Genomic DNA, 21,521 nt, shown 5'->3' with positions numbered 1-21,521 from the left:
TTCTGTCCACCTCAATGCCAGCTCTGGTTCTGGCATGCCTGTAAGTTTAATTTCCTGGAACATTCGCGTCATGGGCCATCCAGTTAAAAGATTGAAGGTCTTCTGTCATCTGAAGCCGCTCAACTCAGATATAATATTTCTTCAAGAAACTCACCTCAAGCTTAAAGACCATCATAGGCTGCAACCCACGGATTGGCCAAATTTACCACTCCAACTTCAATTCAAAATCCAGAGGGGTCGCCATTTTAATCATAACAATCAATTGCATGCTGGACCCAACATTAGATCGTTCCCATCCCCCACACTTTATCCCTGTTAGCAATGGCCAAAGCGTTTTCTGACTTTGCTTCCCAGAACGGTCTGGTCGACCTCTGGAGACTTCGCAATCTTTCGGTCAAAAAGTTCTCATTCTTCTCCCAGGTACACAATTCATACTCTAGGTCAGGGGCCTTCAACGTTTTTCAGGCCAAGGACGCCCAAACTGATGGAGAGATGGAGCAGGGACCCCCTATTATATATATTGTATAAAATTGTGTTTTATATCAAACTGGGCCTAGTGCCATGTATAAACATAGCTACCCTGTTATTGAGCATACAATTCTAGTGATGTGTGGTGAGGTTGGTGGCTGGGGAGGCACTGTCTCTTTCAAAGTCAGATTTACAAATATATGAATTAAACAGAGTAGCATAAATTCACACCATTCACCTGGCTGCTTGCACATTGACTACTGGTTATGTTTCATTTCCCATATGAGCATTCTTTACACACACATAGGTACATATTAAGCCAAAGAAGAGCAGAAATGTATAGCGGCTCAGAGAGAGCGCATTTGCTCTGCTGCAGCCTCTGTGTGTTCTTAATTTGCCATCACAATTCCACAATTCATACTCATTCAATAAAAATGAAAGTACATACAGTCCACAACAAAAAGACAAATGTAGTTTTATTCTTTAAAATAAATACATTTTTTCTTATCTTGTTTTATATGTTTTTTTAAATTTATAATTAAAAAAGGGCTGGTCTTTCATTTTTGTCGTGGACTGTACAGCAGTGAGTGTATGCATGTCTTACCTTTACTTGTAAATGAAGTCCATTCGCCTATCCTTCTGGATAAACATCTCTATGACTTTGTTTTAAAGTCCTCTTTATCTTCTTTTAGTTTTAAAAGTCTCTCTGTCTCAATAGAGCTTGTTGCTAGGGATGAAAGTCGTGATGCGATGCACTTGACTTTTTCTACCTGACTTTTTTAGCTACCCACAATGCCATTTGTCTGTAACACCTGAAGAAGAACTATTATTTAATTAAGTGTAATTTCCTGTTTGGTGATCCAGTTAATAGTAACTTCAACTCACAACTTCCAACACACTTAGATTAGCACTGCTGTAGATATGATAGATCATTTCTACAGTAGCATATGTAGTCAGACAATTATGCATGACATACTATCAATGACAGGATCACATTTTCTAAACAGAAAGAAAAGGTTGTTTGCAGTTTCCACTAGTTTGCAGTGGTTGAAGGGCTGCTTGATCCTCAGTTCACTACATTTATGTATGCACATATGTATAGGTATGTGACAAATACGCATCTTGAATCCTGAATCATGTCTCCAGCTTAGTGAAAGTTCCAACGCTGTAATTTATTTTACTCTCATGAATTCTGAAACTTTAGACAAATCAGAATGATCTATGTTTCTGTTTCTGAAGGGAAAAGAAATGCTATGATAAACAATCCACAAACCTGCTGCCACCAGTGTAACAACCGATATTTTTAGTATCTTCGAGGGTCCTTCTTCTTTGGGTCGGTGTCAAGTAAGGCACGGGACTACTTCTCCTTCTTTTGTCTTTATTAACTGGGCATTAACCGTGCTCCATCACTCGATCAGCTTGTAAAGGAGTGACTGCTGGGGGATGTACTCTAGGGACCCGACCTGAGGGTCTACGCAGCCAGGGCAGGGAAGGGCAAACGGGGCAGAGTCTGGCCTTGTGTCAGGAAATCTGTGATACAAGGGGAGAGAACCTGATAATGCTGAATATCTGGGAAGATTATCCCTTGGCCATCCACCGTAATGAAGAGTGGAGGATTGTCCAACTGACGATGGGGGTAGGCTTGTCAAGCGTGTATCACCAGAAGACCGATAGGGCTTCAAACGATCATAATGAATAGTCTTAAGATCAGATTGGGGCTTCCTCAAATACAATATCCTGTAAAGCAGTCCACTGTCATCTGAAGAGACAACTTCAAAAGGTCCACTCCAGTTTGGTTCCAGTTTTCGTCTTTGTGTTGTGGGGTCCTCCACCCCAACAAGATCCCCACACTGATAGGGTTTAAATCTTCCCCAAACGGCGCTCGAGTGTCGTTGCCGCCTTCCTCTGCCACTGCGGTGGGTACTGGGTCGGCTGGACGGGCTGCTGCAGGTTCTGGGTAGGAGGCGACCAGCACTGCAGCATAAGGCACGGAGGCTACAGACACTGGACCGGGGGATTCTGAAGCTAGGGACTCCGGAGCTAGGGACTCGGGAGCTAGGGACACGAGAGCATGAGCCACTTGGGCAAGTGAGAACATCATCAACTTCTACTCTGCCATCATTGAGTCCATCCTCACCTCCTCCATCACCGTCTGGTTCGCTGCAGCGACTGCCAAGGACAAGAGCAGCCTGCAGCATATCATACGCTGTGCGAGGAAGGTGATCGGCTGCAATCTGCCGTCCCTCCAGGACCTGTACGCATACCGGACCCTGAGGCTGGCAGGCAGGATTGTGGCCGACCCCTCCCACCCTGGACACAAACTGTTTGCAACCCTCCCCTCTGGCAGGAGGCTGAGGTCCATCAGGACCAAAACCTCACGCCACAAAATCCAGTTTCTTCCCCTCTGTAGTGGGCCTCATCAACAAGGCCCGGGGTCTGCCACTGACCACATAATTTCCTTAGCAACTTGCACGATTAATCTTATCTTATTTAATTTGTTTAATTTATTTAATTTCTTGTTTTTTAATTTCTTTTAATTTCTTTTCATAGTTGTTATCTTATATGTTGATCGCACCAATAACCAGAAAAAAATCCTTTTAAGTGTAAACTTAATGGCAATAAAAGCTATTCTGATTCTGATTGTAAATACAGAGTGAATAGTGTTAGTCCAAGAACTGAGCCTTGTGGAACGCAAAGTCTAACTTTGGTGTGTGTGGAAGATTCATTGTTAACATGTACATTTGAAACGTTCTGACAAATACAAAGGTCATTTGAGACTTTTACCAGTTCTGTCTCTGTGCTATGGTGGGCTAAGCTATTATCAAGTAGAAATTCACATAACTGATTGGCGACTGCTTTTTTGAGGATCTTGGAGAGAAAGGGAAGGTGAGATACAGGTGTGTAGTCGGCCAGAATGCCTGGGTCAAGAGTAGGTTTATAATATAATATTAGAATAAGTGGTCAGATTATGGCTTCTTTAAAGGACCCCGAAGACTGATAAATAGTTCCACCAAAATTGCAAACATATTTGTGGTTGGCTAACACATTACTAGCATATTTGTGATTTGTTTTTATACCTCGTTTCATAGTATAGGAGCAAACAGACAACAAGAAATGCAACAACTCTCCCCTTCATCAGGTCTGTAGGACCACCATGCATACAATAGGATCCACTGCCTTATGTAAAGACTTTACATCAGGCCTCTGTGGAAGTGTTTTCTTTGATAGAAAAAATGCTCAGATCTTCCATTTCAGTGCATTGAAAGCTACATTTTGAGACATTTTACTCATCATCCCAATATTCTAGAACCTCAAAGACAGAGACTTGTAGACTCCTCAATTGTTTTAATTTTAGTTGTACTTTTTGTCTAATTTAGAACAATGTCAAAGTGGGAGAACAATGTCTGTATAGAGGGGTGCGAAAGACTGCATAATCTAAAAGGTTGGTAGTGTGTTCCCAAGTGTTTGTGGAAGGTCCATTAGAGGGCAACGTGACTTTGCATCATATTGCAATTACTCAAAAAAAAAAATTCAAATTCCATTCCATCATATTTAATACGAGACAAAGTGTGTTGAGTAGATGAAGCAGAGAAGCACTCTCCAAGTGAGGCAAATGGAGTGTATCCAGACATTGTTTAATTGGAATCCCCATTACAAGCCGGGCCTTTTCTCCAATGTCATTGACATCACCTTATGGCGTAATAGAAGCAAACCCTGCAGTATTTTATATAAATGATTAATTGTTATGGAGGACCAGCTCAATTTTAGTGCTCACAATTTTGGATTGTTCAATACATAATGTATATACAGGTGTCATGTTTGGGTGTGCATGTATTTTTGACCATGCAGTGTATTTTCTGATTACATTCATGATCCCCAGATGTGTTAAGTGGTTGATTAATTGTACGGACATTTTTGCTCTATCCAAACCTTGTATCTTTTTTTTGTTTTCCCCTGGCTCTGCCCTCTCTCTCTCTCTCTCTAACACACACACACACACACACAATCCCTCCAGTGCTTGTTCTCCTGTTTGTGATGTGGATGAAGAAGAGGGACAAGGAGCGACAAGCCAAGCAGCTCCTCATTGACCCAGAGGACGATGTCCGAGACAACATCCTCAAATATGACGAGGAGGGAGGAGGAGAGGAGGACCAGGTACCCACAACTCCACATGTGTTAACCTAAATCTGGCTGAGCAGACATACAGGAGCTTAGGTTTTAAATACACACTGTTGGTGATGTGACAGGAATTGTATTTAAGTTGGACTGTTTTGGTGATCAGTTCTTAATGTGCTCACTTCATAAATCCCACCTCACCTTTTGCTACACATTCATATACTCACCCATACAAATCCTCTGAAATTAAACATTAAGAGCACACATTTTTACCACAAAGATGCTGTTACTTTTTCCCCCCAAAGTATTTCTTTGAAGACAGTATAAGATGAAATAAGCATGAGCATGCAGTTGCAAATTTAAGAAAGGAGGAAAATAATTTTAATAATTCATAATAATAATTTGTATTAGCATACAATAAGCACACATCTCATTGTATATTTAATTGAAACAAAAACTAAGTTGAAGACAGCGTCATTAAGCCATTGTGAAACAAGAGGGTTAGGAGATCTCCACTGTAGAAGTAGACAACATCTGGCTAGAAAGGATGTGAAATTTGTCATTTCTTTTTAATGGCCCTGACTCATCTGGGGTCCCATCAATGGAACTCAATGGACAGGGCCAATAATTATGTAACCGCAGGAAGAGGAAAAACATATGACTTGGATGTTGAAGTGCATTCAATCATTACATTTATCTTCTACCTCTGGGTACATTTTTGATTCTTGATTTAGAAAATGGGCTCTGGGTAAAACTTTAAACTGAATCAGTGAAGACAACACAGGAATTGACAGTATGTAGCCCACCCACAACTTCTTCCCACAATTACTAAGTTGCAGTCCAAGCTCACCCTCCCAAGCAGCCCTTGTTTTAGAGTTGAAATGATCACATAGATCCAGAATGTGGTGATAGATCTCTGTAACAATCAGTTTTGGAAAGTACTTGAATCATCCAAAATTGTTGAGGTGAAAAGGAAAATTAGCGAAACATTTAGAGAGAGAGAGAGAGAGAGAGAGGGGTGGGGGGCTGTGTGTTAGCCCAAAATAGGCCTGGTAGAGGTCTAACAGGTGCCAGCATATTAACAATAATGACCCTCTGAGCTCTGCCTGCAGACTCCTCAGAGAAGGGGGGAGGGAGGGGCGTAACAATACCTTCAGAATTCAAATCAAGGTGTTATGATCTGTTCAATCAAGTTATTTTAATATAGGACCCAATGATAAGATCGGATAGAATAGAAACTTTATTGGGTCAAATCACATGCAAACACATCATCTGAAATTTGTCTTGCGTGCCCCTCTTACATATCACAACACACACATAAGTACACCTTCAGCAATGAGAGCACAGAGGCAACTGGCAACTCTCCAGCTGCTAGACCACTTCCTTCTTCCATACAGGGACTCGAACTGGTGACCCTCTAGTTCCCAGTCCTCTATGGACTGGGCTAGTGCAATGGAAGGAAGGAAAGAAGGAAGATGGCGTTTCCTGTGGCGTTCAGTCGAGACCTGGGACGAATGAGTTGCTGAAGGTACTTCGGTATGAGGCCAGCACCTGGTGGAGAGGGTGGGAGTCATTGTCAACGATGCTACACAGCTAGCGGCTCCTTATGATTGGCATACAGCAAGTCCAGTGTTTTGAACACTGCTTGAAAGTGGGCAGTGTCGCTGCCAGAGAGACGTGATTGAAGTCCCCAGATATCTGAGTCTGGAGTCTTGTGACCACTGAATGTAGGATCGCATGGGAGAACTCACGCAGCAAATAATACGGTCATAGACTCACAGCAAGCAGTTCAATGTCCAGGCTGAACACAGGTTCATGGTGTCCAGGATTACACCATTTGTTGTGAATAAGAATAGCAAGTCCCCCACCTCTTCTCTTGCCACTCTCTCTGTGAATCCTGTCCACCCGAACAGTCTGAAAGATGTCAACACTAAAGTTGGAGCCCGGGAAGTCCTTGTGAAGCTGTGTCTCTGTGAAACACAAAACACTGCTGTCACGATACACCCACTGAGTCCTTACCAAGACTGCCAGCTCGTCCATCTTGTTAGCTGGGGATCTCACGTTACCATGGTGATGGAAGGAAGATGGTTTCTTCTCCTGGAGTTTCACTCCAGCCTTACATCCCCTGTACTTCCTCTTCAACTCCTTGGGGATTTCTGCCTCTCCGTGCCAGCGCGGTTGGCCGAAGAGACCCCAGCTGACTGTGAATGTAAACAATAGCTCTGCCGTAGTGTTGGGCGAGGATGGCAATGCGGTTGCAGAGAAGTGTACCAAAAATAAGGAACCTTTTCAGACCACTTTCCACAGGATTGAGACCACTTTCCACTGCATTGTGATGTGATGTTAGGGAATTACTAGTCAACCCAAGCCATGCCCAGCCAGGAACAACAACACATGCAGGAAAACAAGGGAGAGGAGAACACATAACAAAACAGAGCGCGATCACGAACAGATCCTGACACAAGGAAACCTTGAAGACCAAAAGCCATGCAGCTACAAATTTGAAATGTTTCCAAAATTTAAGTATTGAGCACAGTATTATTTTTTATATATTTTGAGATCTTAGCTGGAAGAGAGGAGTATATGAAAGCAGAAATAGAGGATGGAGTACAAGATGACTTGGCCTCCAAACTGGCTTACACCAAGGAAGTCCTTGTGGAGCCATGTCTCTGTGAAACCCAAAACACTGCTGACTTGGTGTTCATGGTGATGTGTATAATAATCTCACCCATCTGATAAATTTATCTCTGAGGCCAGATTTCTCTTATACTACAAATAAGTACCCCATTCCCCTCACACAGGCTCCATTTATCCAAAGCGAGACTTTCTGAAATGTACCCACAGGTGAAGGATAAACGTGATAGGCGTTCGAACCCACATTGTCACAGGAGCCAAATGTGTTTCTTCGGATGGAGGTTACACAATTACTGGTCTGGTTACTTTAATATACTGTCTACCATATTGGGAAAACATTTACAACCCTACACATTTATGGCCATCTTTGGGACACCAGACGTCTCACATCGTTTAAAAACTATGCATTATTTGCTGCGTGAGTTTTCCTATATGATCCTCCTGGCTGTTCACATTCTTCCCTCGGCCAGCGCATCGCTTGCAAGTGATATCATCCACTCAGCAGACTCCAGACCCAGCACCTGGACACGGTCATCTCAACTGGGGACTTTCATGTCTCAGCGACACTGCCCACGTTCAAGCAGTTTGTGGACTGTCCAACCAGAGATAACAAAACGCTGGACCTGCTGTATGCCAATGTTAAAGAGGCATACAGCTCTGTGCCCTTCCTCCACTGGGAAGGTCTGATAATAACCTGATCTACCTGCAGCCCCTGTACAAGCCTCGTCCAGCGGCAGCCTATGACTACAAGGAAGGTGAGGAGACGGTCACAGGAGGCTGATGAGGCTTTCCAGGGCTGCTTTGAGGTTACCGACTGGGACTGGCTCTGTGACTTGCATGGAGAGGACATTGATGATCCCACGGACTGTGTCACACAGTACATCAACTTCTGTGTGGACAGTATTGTTCCCACAGAGACTGTACGCTGCTTCCCCAACAACAAACCTTGGGTGACCATGAAAGCATGTGCTCCCCAGCTGTGTGGAGTCCTGCAGTACATCTTCAACCTGAGCCTCAGTCTGGAGAAGGTCCTGGTGCTGTGGAAAACATCCTGCCTGATTCAAGTCCCAAAGAGGTCACATCCCAGCACCCTCAATGACTACAGACCAGCGTCACTGACGTCCCACTTGACGAAGTCCTTGGAGAGCCTGGGCCTATCACTCCTTGGCCCTTGGTCAAACCGTCACTGGACCCTCTCCAGTTTGCCTATCAGCCTGAACTAGGAGTAGAGGACGCCATCATCTTCCTGCTTTACTGCTTATGCCCATTTGGACAGACCCCGCAGCACTGTGAGATTCATGTTCTTTGACTGTTCTAAGCTGTCGGTGATGCAGGTAGATTATCCCCTGGTTTCCTGGAAAGTGGACTTTCTAACTGGTCAGCCACAGTTTGTCAGACGGAAGGCTGGTTTCATCCTGGGGGTTGAACTGGATTTGTTGGCGCTGGCGTCAGAGAGGAGGATGCTGCGCAAGCCACGTAGCGTCATGAACAATGATTCTCACCCTCTCCACCAGGTGCTGGTGGAGGTGCTGGTGGAGAGGCCTCATACAAAAGCACCTTCAGTAACTCATTCCTCTCAGGTGCACTACTAAACGCCACAGGAAATCCTTCCTTCCTGCCGCCATCAAACTTTATAGTAGATTTACTTCGGGTCGAAGGATGGACAGTGGGACATAGCCCCATCTGCATTTATTTTATTTTATTAAAACTTGTCAACATCTGATGACAAGATAAGTAAGAAGAGTTGACTTAAATTTCTTTGGGCTCTGCTACACCAAAATGTGTGTACTTATGTGTCTTGTGTCTTCAGGACTATGATCTGAGTCAGCTGCAGCAGCCTGATGCCTTGGAGCCAGAGTGTATCAAGGTGGGAATCAGGCGTCTGGATGAGAGGCCCCTCCACCATGACCACCAGTACCCCCTTCGCTCTGCAGCCCCCCACCCAGGAGACATAGGAGACTTCATCCACGAGGTATAACTACACATACTCTGTGCAATAGAGCAGTAGAAATGTTTTTTGATATTCCTTGCCATTTTGCTGTCAAATTTCAGTGGGCATCCCACATTCATCAAAGGTGCTTTATCTGAAAAATTGATTAGTATACTCTAATTAAATGTGAGGTGGTGCACTCACTTCTAATGCATGACATCAACAGTCACTTTGGAGCTGGTGTCAGGGAAATTATTTTTTTTATCAAACAAAATAAAATACTAATAACTCATCTAACTCACTTAACTCATCATAACTCCCTCCATCAACAACCACTGTTCAGGTACCCTAGAACAGCACTGAAAACCCAGCTAATCCAATGGGGCTCATCACGCTCAAACTTCACAGAGCTGCACTGAATGTGCACCATCATAATTCATAAAGCTTCTCTGCTGTTCTATAGCATACTGGATAATAATATTGATATGTTGTAAGGGGTGAGCCTATGAAAACTGGCATATTTAAGAGCCTCACATTATACTGCTCTCTCTGCTGTAAAATGTCATAAATTACAGACTAGAAACACTTTCATTCTCTTCTGAAGTGCTTGGTAGTCTACTAGAGACTTGTATACTCCGTGTAGTCTGTGTGCCTCTGCTTTCTTACAGTGCACAGGGAATGAGGGGTGTGGTGTGTGTGTGTGCAGAGTGAGGGAAGAAGCATGTCTCTATTAGAATGTGTGAGGGTTCAAATCAAAACCTCCCGTTTAAATTAAGCAACAAAACAACTTAGTGGGCTTGGATGTTATTTTGTATTGATCATGAACATTTGTGACACAAATCTGTTTAAAAGATCACTCAAAATTCAAACTCTTAACAGGTCTGTTGTTGTGTTGTTCCATTACAACACGTTAAATCTGCTGCTATGTCTTTTAAGTTACCCTAATTTAAATTTCTTTTTTGCTCCATGTTTGTTTTCATCCTATTGTCTTGCTCACCTTTAATTTGTCTCCTTTTCTCTTGCTAGGGTATGAAGGCAGCAGACAATGACCCGACCGCTCCCCCCTATGATTCTCTGCTCGTGTTTGATTATGAGGGCAGCGGCTCCACCGCTGGCTCCCTAAGCTCCCTGTACTCCTCCATCAGCGAAGACCAGGATTATGACTACCTTGGTGATTGGGGGCCACACTTCCGCAAGCTGGCCGATCTGTACGGCGGAGGAGATGATTAGCAACCTCCCCCCCCACAACCACAAACCTCACTCCAGGGCTCAGTAGTGAGGGTAAGGGAAGATGGTTTTAAGGAATTCCAGTAGCACATTCAAATTACAATTGGATGGCTTGCAAAAAGACTTGCTACGTCTTGAGGATGATTGGTGACATTAGGGACCATGCTGACTCCTGGCCTAGCAAGGTGGAACAGGGCTAGCGCTGAGGCATTATCATCAAAGTGTTAGCCCCCATGCTACTGTGAGTAGTGTGCTCAGAGGTGAATACGACGGTTAAGAGCTACAGCCATGCTACAGATGCTCATTTACACTTGAATCTCACAGTACAGGAGCACTGGGGTTAAATGTGCCTTTTTGTACATTTTTTGATTGTTTCTGTTTCTGTTGTTTCTGTTCATTGCTTTCAAGCTCCCAGTGTGCGTGCGTGCGTGCGTGTGCGTGTGCGTGTGCATATTATTAATTTTCACAGTGTGTGTGTGCGTATTATTAATTTCCACAGAGACACACTACTGGATGGATACTCTTAAAGGAAATGCAGCTCAAAAGAGACCTTGGATGATTTGTAGCAACATACATGGTTTTACTGTACAGCTCTGGGTCTTAAACAAGTTTATCTATTTCATGTGGCAAGCAGTTATACGTCTACTAATGCCATTAGGGGAATCGTCCTCAATCCAGATGGTCAGTACATCTGTCATACACTGTCAAAATATAAAATCTGCATTCCTGTGTCTCATCTAGCACTTGGAAGGCAGGACATTACTACTTCAACACTGTCTATATACAGTATTTATTCTTGTAGTGAGCTCATTCTTTCAGCCCTTTCTTTCAGGAGACCCTAATAAATCTGCAACACTCAATGTAAGGATTGTTCTGTACGTCTTGATTTAGACTAAAAACGAAACGGAAGAAAATAACTGGCACCTCACAATGTTGAATTTAGCAGTTCTGTGCTTTCATATCAGTTTTTGTGTAAATCTCTCCATTGTTTTTTCTGTACATGCAGGCTGTATTTCTTGGTAAGTTTAGTCATCTAGTCAAATTTTGTGGAGAGAAAACTGCTGTATAAAGAAGTCAGAATGATTTAATGGATCAGCTAAATCGGTCAACTGACCTACAGCTCCTTCACGAGACAGACAGCACAGTGGAGCAGAGGAGAGACATGGAGACAGAGGGAACTTCACCATACGCTACATTTTCCCTGACTTTTGTTTCTTCTCGAAAACTAATGATTAAACCCACTAGTTGTGCTTTTCCGTTACAATTATAGAATAATTGCTTCATGAACACACAGCATTTGATTTCTTGTACTGCACTTACTTTTTTTTCACGACCAAACCATGCACATTATTGATGTAATTTGCACTGAACAAGGGAGAATAATAACTGTTTTTGGCTGGCTGGATGGTATATTACCTGCATTTTTGTGGTTGGTTTTCATATCTAGTAGGAGAAAAGGTGGGGAAATATCTAACTAACTGACGTTTGTGTAAGAATGCCATTTAAAACATACATAAAGCCGAATGCAAGGAACAATTACTGAAATGAGAAAAAAGGAGATAGTTGAAGATGAAAATGCGTTGCATAAATGTGTTTTTTAAAGTTAGGAGGACACCACCCAGGGATTGAAAGACAAAGACTTGTGAACTGTTCAACTGTTTCCTTAAATTTTCATCTAATATAAAACAAAGGAAATAGCCATGATTTTGAATTTGAAGGTCTGTGTGTCGGGGGGGCTTTTATCAAAACTAGGATACCAAGAGCAACTAACCACAGCCAGCAAAGGTTATGTTGAAATAATAATTAACATAATAGTGTAGAGTAATAATGTGTGAGTTTGGAGATTTGATCCGATTCAAACATTTGCTCAGTTCTGCTTTTAGCGAGTGGATAGGACACATACACGCACAATACAAAAACATACACTCTCAGGCAAAACAACTGCCAAGTCTGTGACAAAAAGCTAAATTATCTGCCTGTTTTCCTTTCTGTCCAACACTTTTGTAATATGTGAAATGAAGGCTGAAGACTTTGGTATATACTGTACTCGCTGCTTCCAGGGCTTCAAGGTTTTGATATTGTCATTGACCTCAACCACTCTGTCAAACATTAAAAAACACAATTGCTCTCATTTTGAGCAAATAACACTCTTTATATATGCCATTTTCTTTCTTTTCAATGAAATTGTTCACTTTGTGTTGCAGCCAATGTATGAAAAGTGCTATAATTGTTGTGAATGATTGTGATCATGAAACAGATATACACCTCAATACACAATTAATAATATGTCACCATTCCTCTAAGTATACATTTATGTTTAGTTCAGATAAGTTGTACAATATGTACAGTGTGGGCCAACTAAACTAACAGGATAAAGTCAGAGCAAACCTTTGCATTTCTTGCTTTTCTTTTTCAGTTTTTATGTAGAATTGAGTCACAGTTTGTTATCCTGTTAAATCACAGCCACTGACCTTGTTATTTATTTCTGATAAAGACATGGGATACTTTAAATATTGGGCTATAGAAATAAAGTTTACTTGCCTTTGTAAAACCCAGAGCTGTTCAGAATAGTTGCATACTATTGCTAGTTTGGTTTTGGTTTTCCAAAGCCAGGGAAAGACATGTACAGTAATATTAGACTAGATTTCTTTCGTTTGGATTCAGTTTTTTTTTTCTTTTTTTTGTAATCACAATTTAACTTATGCAGCTGGTTGATAGTAAAGGGGGTCATCAGTCCAGCAAAGAAATCCCTTGATGTTGGATGATACACAAAGAAGGCAATGTTTCTTCTGTCTGCTGAGGATTTGCCTTCGTGTTCTCTGTAATCTGTGACTGGCTACTCATTGTAAACTGAAATATGTACAGACATGTATTTTTTTCTCTTGTTGTTCTGTTGGCTGTGGTATCTGAAAATGATGAAATGAAATGAAAATGCTAATATCCTAAATCCTTGTTTATGTGTTATTTGGGTTACAAATTAAAAAAGGTTTTGCATGCATCTTTTCATTATAGACAAAAGTATTCTTCAAAATATGAACAATCGACACAAATGTGTAAATTACCCTGGTGCAAATGAATTGGACCTCCTTAGATCTGCTCTTAGTTTTCACTTGATACGTTGGGCAGGATGAAATTCACACGATTTTGGAGAGTCAGATCCAATGAATAAATAAATGACAAATTAACATTTAGGACATACAGTATTTCTCCCATGATATCGCCATGAACGTGTCGGGGTGCCGGGTCTGGAGTCTGGCGATGGATGAGGGGATGATGTCACTCGCCAGCGATGCGCTCGCCGAGGGAGGAATGTAAACAGCCAAGAGGATAACATGTGAGAACTCACACCGCAAATAATACGGCCTTCGACTCACAGTGAGCAATTCAATGTCCAGGCTACACAAACATTCTTTCACTGTGACCAGGATTACACCATTTGTTGTTAATAAAAATAGCAAGTACCCCACCTTTTCTCTTGCCACTCTCGGTGAATCCTGTCCGCCCAACAGTCTGGAAGCTGTCGACATTCACGTTGGAGTCCAGGATGTCCTCGTAGAGACATGTCTCTGTGAAACGCAAAACACTGCTCACGTCTAAACATCGAACCAAAAGTTCGGAAATTTGTGTTTCGTAGATTATTTCTCTGTTGAAACAATGCTTCTTGGCAATACATTTTATACCGTTGGAAAGCCTTTTTAGTTCACTTTTAAATGGTATCCCATTTGTAAGGAACATGTATTTGTGGGATGAGCAGCACAGCTGAGTATGTGGGTTGCGCTCATACAAAATTTGCCAAATCTTCTCTGCCAATGCCAAACAGCTTATTCTGCTGTTGCTATTGACTCTTGTTTGGTGGATTGAATGAATGAAGTCTATCAGTAACAAGGAAGAAACAACATGTATTGGCAATTTTACAATTTATTAATCTAACAAACGGTCAGGAGCCTCAGTAGTGTGTGGAAGAACCATACACAGCCACAACTGACTGGCACCTCCTCCTGATGCTGGTCACCAGCCTGGTCTTGGTTTTAAAAGGGTTGGTGTTTTTAAGGTTTAAAAGGTTGGTGGTTTAAAAAGTTTCAAGGTTTAAAAGGCTTTAAGGTTTTAAGGTTAAACATGTTTTAAGGTTTAAAAGGTTTTAAGGTTTAAAAGGTTTTAAGACCCACAGAACTGTGATCAGCCCCCCCTCTATCCGGGCTCTCAGAGGGAGCAGCTGGATGCCAGGTAAGGTTCATGGGTTCAGGTTTTAAGGTTGGTGGTTTTAAGGTTGGTGGTTTTAAGGTTTAAAAGGTTGGTGGTTTTGAAGGGTTAAAAGGTTGGTGGTCTTAAAAGGATGGTGGTTTTAAGAGGTTGGTGATTTTCCTTTTAAAACCACCAACCTTTTAGACCTTAAAACAACCAACCTTAAAACCTGAACCCATGAACCTTACCAGGCATCCAGCTGGTCCCTCTGAGAGCCCGGACAGAGGGAGGGTGGGTCACAGTTCTGTAGGTCTTATAACCTTTTTAAACCTTAAAACCTTTTAAACCTTAAAACCTTTTAAACCACCAACCTTTAAACCTTCTTGTTCTATCACATCGTAGTGCTGCATTTGACACCATTTACCACTACATTTTATTACAGAGATTAGAAAACCTAAATGGCATTAGAGGAGCCGTATTAAACTGGTTTAAATCATATTTGATTGATTTGACATTATTCGATTTCAGTTTGTTCATGTCAATAATGAATCTTCCATTCAAACAAAAGTTAGAGACAGCGTTCCTCAAGGTTCCCAATGGAGTCAATGGAATGAATTACACTGTTGATGATTTTCCATCCACAGCGAGCGAGTGCCTAACTGGTTCTCTAAGAGTCTGCGACGTGGCACGCTCTAAGATAGCCAGTCAATTTAGTGAACGATATATGTCTGTTGGCTTACACTGGAAAATGCATAAAATGCTGATTTTACATAAATTGGCTAAACTTATCAAACATGTTTACATTTAAACAGATTAAGACCAAATGCTGTATGATTTAAAAAAAAAATCAGGGCAGTAACTATAACACTTGGTAATACAAAAACAGACGCACTGATTGACCACTTTCAAACAGTCAAGCACTTTCCAACAGTCTTCGAGAGGCTAATCAAGAGTTACAGCAATTTGTGACATACAAGTAGAGACACAAATGCTGCTGAAAACAGAACCTCATTGGTGGAGGCAATAAGAATATTTCCTGATCAGATAGTAACTAATTACTAACAGATTACTAACCTTGTGCAGGTAAGCATGATTAAAATATTGGTTTAAAAGGTCTCTCCAAGCTTCTGCACAATGTGGTCTTTGTTTTAGTGACAGACCCGAGTGCTCACCTTACAGAGCCATGGGTTTAACATTACGAAGAACTTGTGTTTCAGTCCAGCAGATAGATGGAAGGACTGAAAAGAGGTAAACAACACTATGGAATGTGGAGGTAACAGCCTTGATCCAAATGAACACCAAAATGTCCTGCAGAGCTTTGGTTGCCTTTAATCACAGAAAGGACAAATATTAGGAAAACCTACTACTGACTGTTACTGCGTGTTGCGTGCTGTTTCGCGTGCGTGCTGTTACGCGTGCGTGCTGTTACGCGTGTGTGCTGTTACGTGCGCGCCTGCCTGCCTGCCTGCCTGCCTACGTGGACTTTATTGCGTGTTTGTTAGCGAGGACCCAAAATTTCACTTCGAACGCATCAGTTGAGGTCCAAACCTGGGTGAACCAAACATTGTATGATTGGAGAACCCCCAAGAGCAGGGTTGGCGAACCCACGGGTCTTTGCCGGCTGACGTGCGGCTCGGCTCGAGTGCTCACTTATTTTCTCTTGGTCTACAGAATTTTCATATTATAAAATAAACATCTAAAACGCATATGCTTATATTTGGCAATTTCAAACAAAAAGCTGTCCGATTTTTTTTTGAACGAAAATATGAAGATGAACACCGGACATTTTTCTCTCTGTCTCCCGAGGCGGTCTGATTATGGGATGGGCCAGTCTCTTTGTTCACAGTTTGAACATTCTTTATTAGTTAATCTTTAACCACTTTGCCCGTGTGGGTTATCATCATTATGTTTTGTCTCCACTCCAGTTCCTTTCCCATCAAGTCATGGGTTGTCTTTCTGTATTTTTTTTCTTTCTGTAAGTGAGTGAGTGAGTGAGTTGTTAGTTTTCTTACCGCCAGCCTGTATTTGGATTTATTCTCCGTTACCTCTTCTCTATGGCTTTTCGCAATGGTGTTGGGATGTGTTGTGGCTCTATGACAGGGGTGGGCAAACTACGGCCCGCGGGCCATATACGGCCCGTTGGGCTTTTTAATCCGGCCCGCCGAATTATTATTATATTATTATTAAATTATTTTTATTTTAAATAAACCTCGTTCGTTTTACATTTCCCCCGCAATGCCCGCGTTTCCCCAATAGATGGCGCACTTCAGAGACATCCTTCACATTTTCACTTTGCCCTACGAGCCCTTCTGTAAAAAAGCGGATCGAAAAAACGAAAAGTGGACAGTAAGTGCTGAGTGATTAATACTGAGTGGACAACAAAATATTTTTTCACTTAATCCGATCAAAGGCTGTATGCCTGATATGCCAAGAAACTGGTTTTCAAAGAGGACAATATCAGCCGTCACTTTGCTACGAAGCATGCGAACTACGCTAACAAGCAGTCACCGCAAGAAAAAGAGGCAACGCAAAATGCAAAGAGATACAGCAAATCACTTGACGACCTGCACGAAAAATTCTGCAGTAGGTTCTTTGATTTTGAAAACATTGAAAAGTCACTTCAGCTGGTGTCCTGTCCACTGTCACAACACCCTGAAACAGCGCCACAGGAGCTGCAATTGGAACTGATTGATCTTGAATCTGACTCTGTCCTAAAGGAGAAGTTTAATTCTCTTAAACTGAATGACTTTTATGCGTCACTTAACAAAGCCACGTTTCCAAACCTCCGGAGGACGGCACAGAAGGTGCTGACTTTTTTTTGGCTCGACCTACGTTATGTGAGCAGACATTTAGCGTCATGATCATCAACAAAGCCTGTCACAGATCCAAGTTAACTGACCAACACCTCGGATCTATCCTGAGAATTGCCACAACAAACTAACTCCAGACTTTGATGCACTGGCAAAAAAGGGAGATCAACAACACTGTTCTTACTGTAACTGAACGTGAATTTCTCTACTGTTTATTAAAATAGAATGTAATTAAATTAATGCATTTGGAAAACAATTTGTACAATGAGACTTGTATGTTCATGCTTTGCTGCCTGTTAGAGGCCAAATACTTTCATATAATAGCTTTTACATGTCATTTATATTAGTTCACACAAACACTCCATCCATCCTTGACTGGCTCGGCCCCTCAGTCAAATTTTAGAACCCATTGTGGCCCGCGAATCAAAAAGTTTGCCCACCCCTGCTCTATGAGTTGGACTGGTCAACCACTCCTGATTTATTCAATTCAAAGCTTCGCACACCAAAGCCATTGCGTCATTATATTCACGCTGTCTGTTTTACATTTATTGTCCACAGTAGAGCAAATGAAGCACCGCGAAGCTTCGGCCAATGAGTAAACCAATTGGATGGAAAGCTTCAATGCTTCACGAAGCTTCATCTCGCCATCACTAGTGACAGGCAAGGAGTTCCCCCAGGGAACGACAGGGCCGCCTCTATGCAGCTCTGACCTGTTTGAAGGTTGGAGTATCTGGACTTCTTGGAGTCCCCTGGTGGCATCCTGGAAAGGGTTCCATCTCAGGCTCCACAGTTCTACTATGATTGGGTCATTAGGTCATTGGGAAGAACAGCCTGCATGATCTGAACCAAAGTGGTGTTCTGTTATTGGACTTCTGTGCTGGTCATAGATTGTCTATAACGAACACCATGTTCAAGCATAGGGTGGCTCATAATTGTACTTATGAGGAATAGTGCATGTGGTGCAATGATGTTCTCAGATCACACCCCACACCTCGGGAGGTCTAATCAATAGACAAATGGTGAAAGAATGTTGTCTCAGTTCCCTGACCTCTATGGGAGGGGACAATGAACAAACTTCTGGATGCAGTCACACAGCTTGTTCTGTGGCCAGTGGGTGTTCCAAAGAACCGACGTGGCAGTCTTTGATTTGTTTGTATGTATATGTATATGTCCAGGTTAAGATGCCGTTGTGGAGAGGGCTCTTTATCCCTGGCTCTTTCCTTCTCTTGCTCTCTCTTGCTCTTACTTTCTCTCTACTTCCTTTTCCATTCTTCTCATCCTTTTGATTATCATTTCCTTTTCTTTGATTTTTTTTTCATCATTTGTATTATTTTGGCTCTTGTTTGACATTGTTTCAGCTGTTGCAACAGTAACTGTAACTGCAATGTCAACTATCAGCTCATGTTAAAAAATTATATTGTGCCATGCCTCTCTGCCATAAACTCTCAGGGTTTAAATTAATTCTGGTCCAGTACCTGATTATCACAACAATCATCATCTATTATTTTACAATTGTTTCTGTTGCTGTCATTGGCGGTCTTGACTTTGTGTTGCTTCATTTATTGTTCCTTACTCAAGTCCCATCTTCCACAATAACAATAATAGTAACAATACAAATATCACCTCAGATTGCCAATGTTTCGAGATTACATGGACTCCATGTCTCTGTCCCTGTGTCTGTGTGTGTGTGTGTGTGTGTGTGTGTGTGTGTGTGTGTGTGTGTGTGTGTGTGTGTGTGGTATCTGTACCACATCTGTACCTGTACAATCTGATGCACGCTTACCTGTTTAAATGTCATTCACTAATGTGTGTCTGTCCTGCTTTAAGTATATGGGCTGATTTGTTTCACCCCCCTCCACCCAACCGTCACCAGTTTGGCTACTATTTTGCGCCAGGAGTTGGCTCCTTGTCTCCACCGTCCCTCCTTGTGTGTGTGTGTGTGTGTGTGTGTGTGTGTGTGTGTGTGTGTGTGTGTGTGTGTTTGTGTGTGTGGTTGGTTAGGTATGTAGAACCGGTTTTGTCTTTCTCCACACTATGAATAGAGTCACTCCACCCTGTTACCCTGGGGCAGGGCTGGAGGACAATTTTGTTTTCTTAGCAGTAACGAATGAAACAAAACACATGTTGTTTCCTATCATTTGATTAATGCAGTTGTTACAAAACTTTTTCTTTCGCCCTCCCCTTATATAGATCAGAAGTTTTTTCGGGATAACAAAATCTGTTTCTTTTATCCCGTTCCCTGCACACACATATGTGATTTACTGCTCACATTTGTATCCTAGATGGCCTTAACGCACATTTTGCTGAAGGTCCCAATGAATGAAGAAGCTGAATAAAGCTTGTAATATAGATAGATTATAGATTAAACAACAGAAACAGGGGTAACTTAATCCAACCTACTCTCATTACATGAACATGTTTTTAAATCAGGGGGGTAACACATGATTCAGGTCGTACACTTGTAGTGACATTAACATTTGTCACACATAATTTTTTCAGTGTTGCACTAAAATGAGAAATGGGGGAAACTGGGGAGACTTGTGGGTGTTGTCACCCACATACAAGTCCTTCTATCAAATTGTGCCTCCCTTCTAGTAGAGTGTGTCACATTCATTCATTTCTTTTAGTCAAGTCAGTCAGTTTCAATCAGGTTAGTGTCCGTTGGTTTTCCTCAGTTCATTCAGCGGCCTGTACAATCTGATGCACGCTTACCTGTTTAAATGTCATTCACTAATGTGTATCTGTCCTGCTTTAAGTATATGGGCTGATTTGTTTCACCCCCCTCAACCCAACTGTCACCAGTTTGGCTACTATTTTGCGCCAGGAGTCGGCTCCTTGTTCTGACCGTCTCTTAAAAATAAGAATAGGAAATTTAAGGAAATGGTGGTAATCTGTTTTTAGAAGGAACATATGAAACCAAATGCAGCATGTTGCCAATGTTTCGAGATTACATGGACTCCATGTCTCCGTCCCTGTGTCTGTGTGTGTGTGTGTGTGTGTGTGTGTGTGTGTGTGTGTGTGTGTGTGTGTGTGTGGTACATCTCTACCACATCTGTACGTGTAAAATCTGATGCACGCTAACCTGTTTAAATGTCATTCACTAATGTGTGTCCTGCTTTAAGTATATGGGCTGATTTGTTTCACCCCCCTCCACACAACCGTCACCAGTTTGGCTACTATTTTGCGCCAGGAGTCGGCTCATTGTTCTGACCGTCTCCACCGCTGGATTCTGAGGAAGTGTTGAAGATCCACAATTACTGTTCCTCAAGATGGGACCTATGCACTGATTTCATTCGCATATGTCTAAATAAATAATTCCAAGCACATATAAATCTGCGTCTTCATGGCAGAGCTGTTTTTTCCTCCACCCTGGCACAATTAAGATTTCATTTTGTGAAACGCCATCTCCTCACACCCAACTAAACTGACAGAGCAGGCTCCAGTGAGTCCCACCCCGACAGTCACACCTGAATTTTACTGAGAAGAAACACCACACCCTGCCTGCCTGCCTGTATCACCCACACACACAACTCAGAGAATCAGAAAGATCACCCTCTCAGTCCCCCCACCCCTCCCTGTCCACACACTCAAAACTATACCCAGATCAACAATTACTCAATTTGTAACTAATGTTGTCATATATGGAGCTTTTTCGCGACAATACAAAGGCTGGGTCTACTTAGCAAAATTAAGATAGAATAGTTCCTTCAGACGTGTAGTATAATGCTGTGGAATTCACATAAAAAAATGCAGTAAGTAACCACAAAAAGTAAATGGAATTATTTTGGTCGCTATGTGTCTCCCCAGCTGGACACATAGATTATGCATACTTTACTTTATTGTAAGAACTGCATGCTTTTCACTATTCTTCTAAAATCACATTCTCTCTGTATATATATATATATACAGAGGAGAGACAATTTTCTGATAAATTATCATAGTTCAGTATTTAAGACATATTTAAAACATTTTCTCGCTTTGTCAATCTAAGTAAGTTATATTAACTCTCTATCTATCTATCTATCTATCTATCTATCTATCTATCTATCTATCTATCTATCTATCTATCTATCCATCTATCTATCTATCTATCTATCTATCTATCTATCTATCTATCTATCTATCTATCTATCTATCATCTATCTATCTCTCTC

The 21,521-nt window shown here is 41.9% G+C and overlaps 1 protein-coding gene across 1 annotated transcript in view; it reads left to right on the top strand.

Annotated features, from left to right (window-relative positions):
- The window catches only part of LOC142991426 (cadherin-2-like), a 65,253-nt gene extending 54,455 nt beyond the window's left edge, over positions 1–10,798 (top strand). The window contains exons 14-16 of the mRNA XM_076141558.1: positions 4,484–4,623; positions 9,029–9,190; positions 10,175–10,798. Coding sequence (XP_075997673.1) covers positions 4,484–4,623; positions 9,029–9,190; positions 10,175–10,378 — 506 coding nt within the window. The 3' untranslated portion in view covers positions 10,379–10,798. The remainder of the gene's footprint in view (positions 1–4,483; positions 4,624–9,028; positions 9,191–10,174) is intronic.
- The last annotated feature ends 10,723 nt before the right edge of the window (positions 10,799–21,521 follow it).

Source organism: Genypterus blacodes, unplaced genomic scaffold, assembly GCF_046128005.1.
Source record: "Genypterus blacodes isolate CSIRO-AG114 ecotype Tasmania unplaced genomic scaffold, CSIRO-AGI_Gbla_v1 ptg000019l_1, whole genome shotgun sequence".
Taxonomy (NCBI): Eukaryota; Metazoa; Chordata; class Actinopteri; order Ophidiiformes; family Ophidiidae; genus Genypterus; species Genypterus blacodes.
Note: the sequence above shows the minus strand (reverse complement) of the source record. Positions and strands in the feature narration are given on the sequence as shown.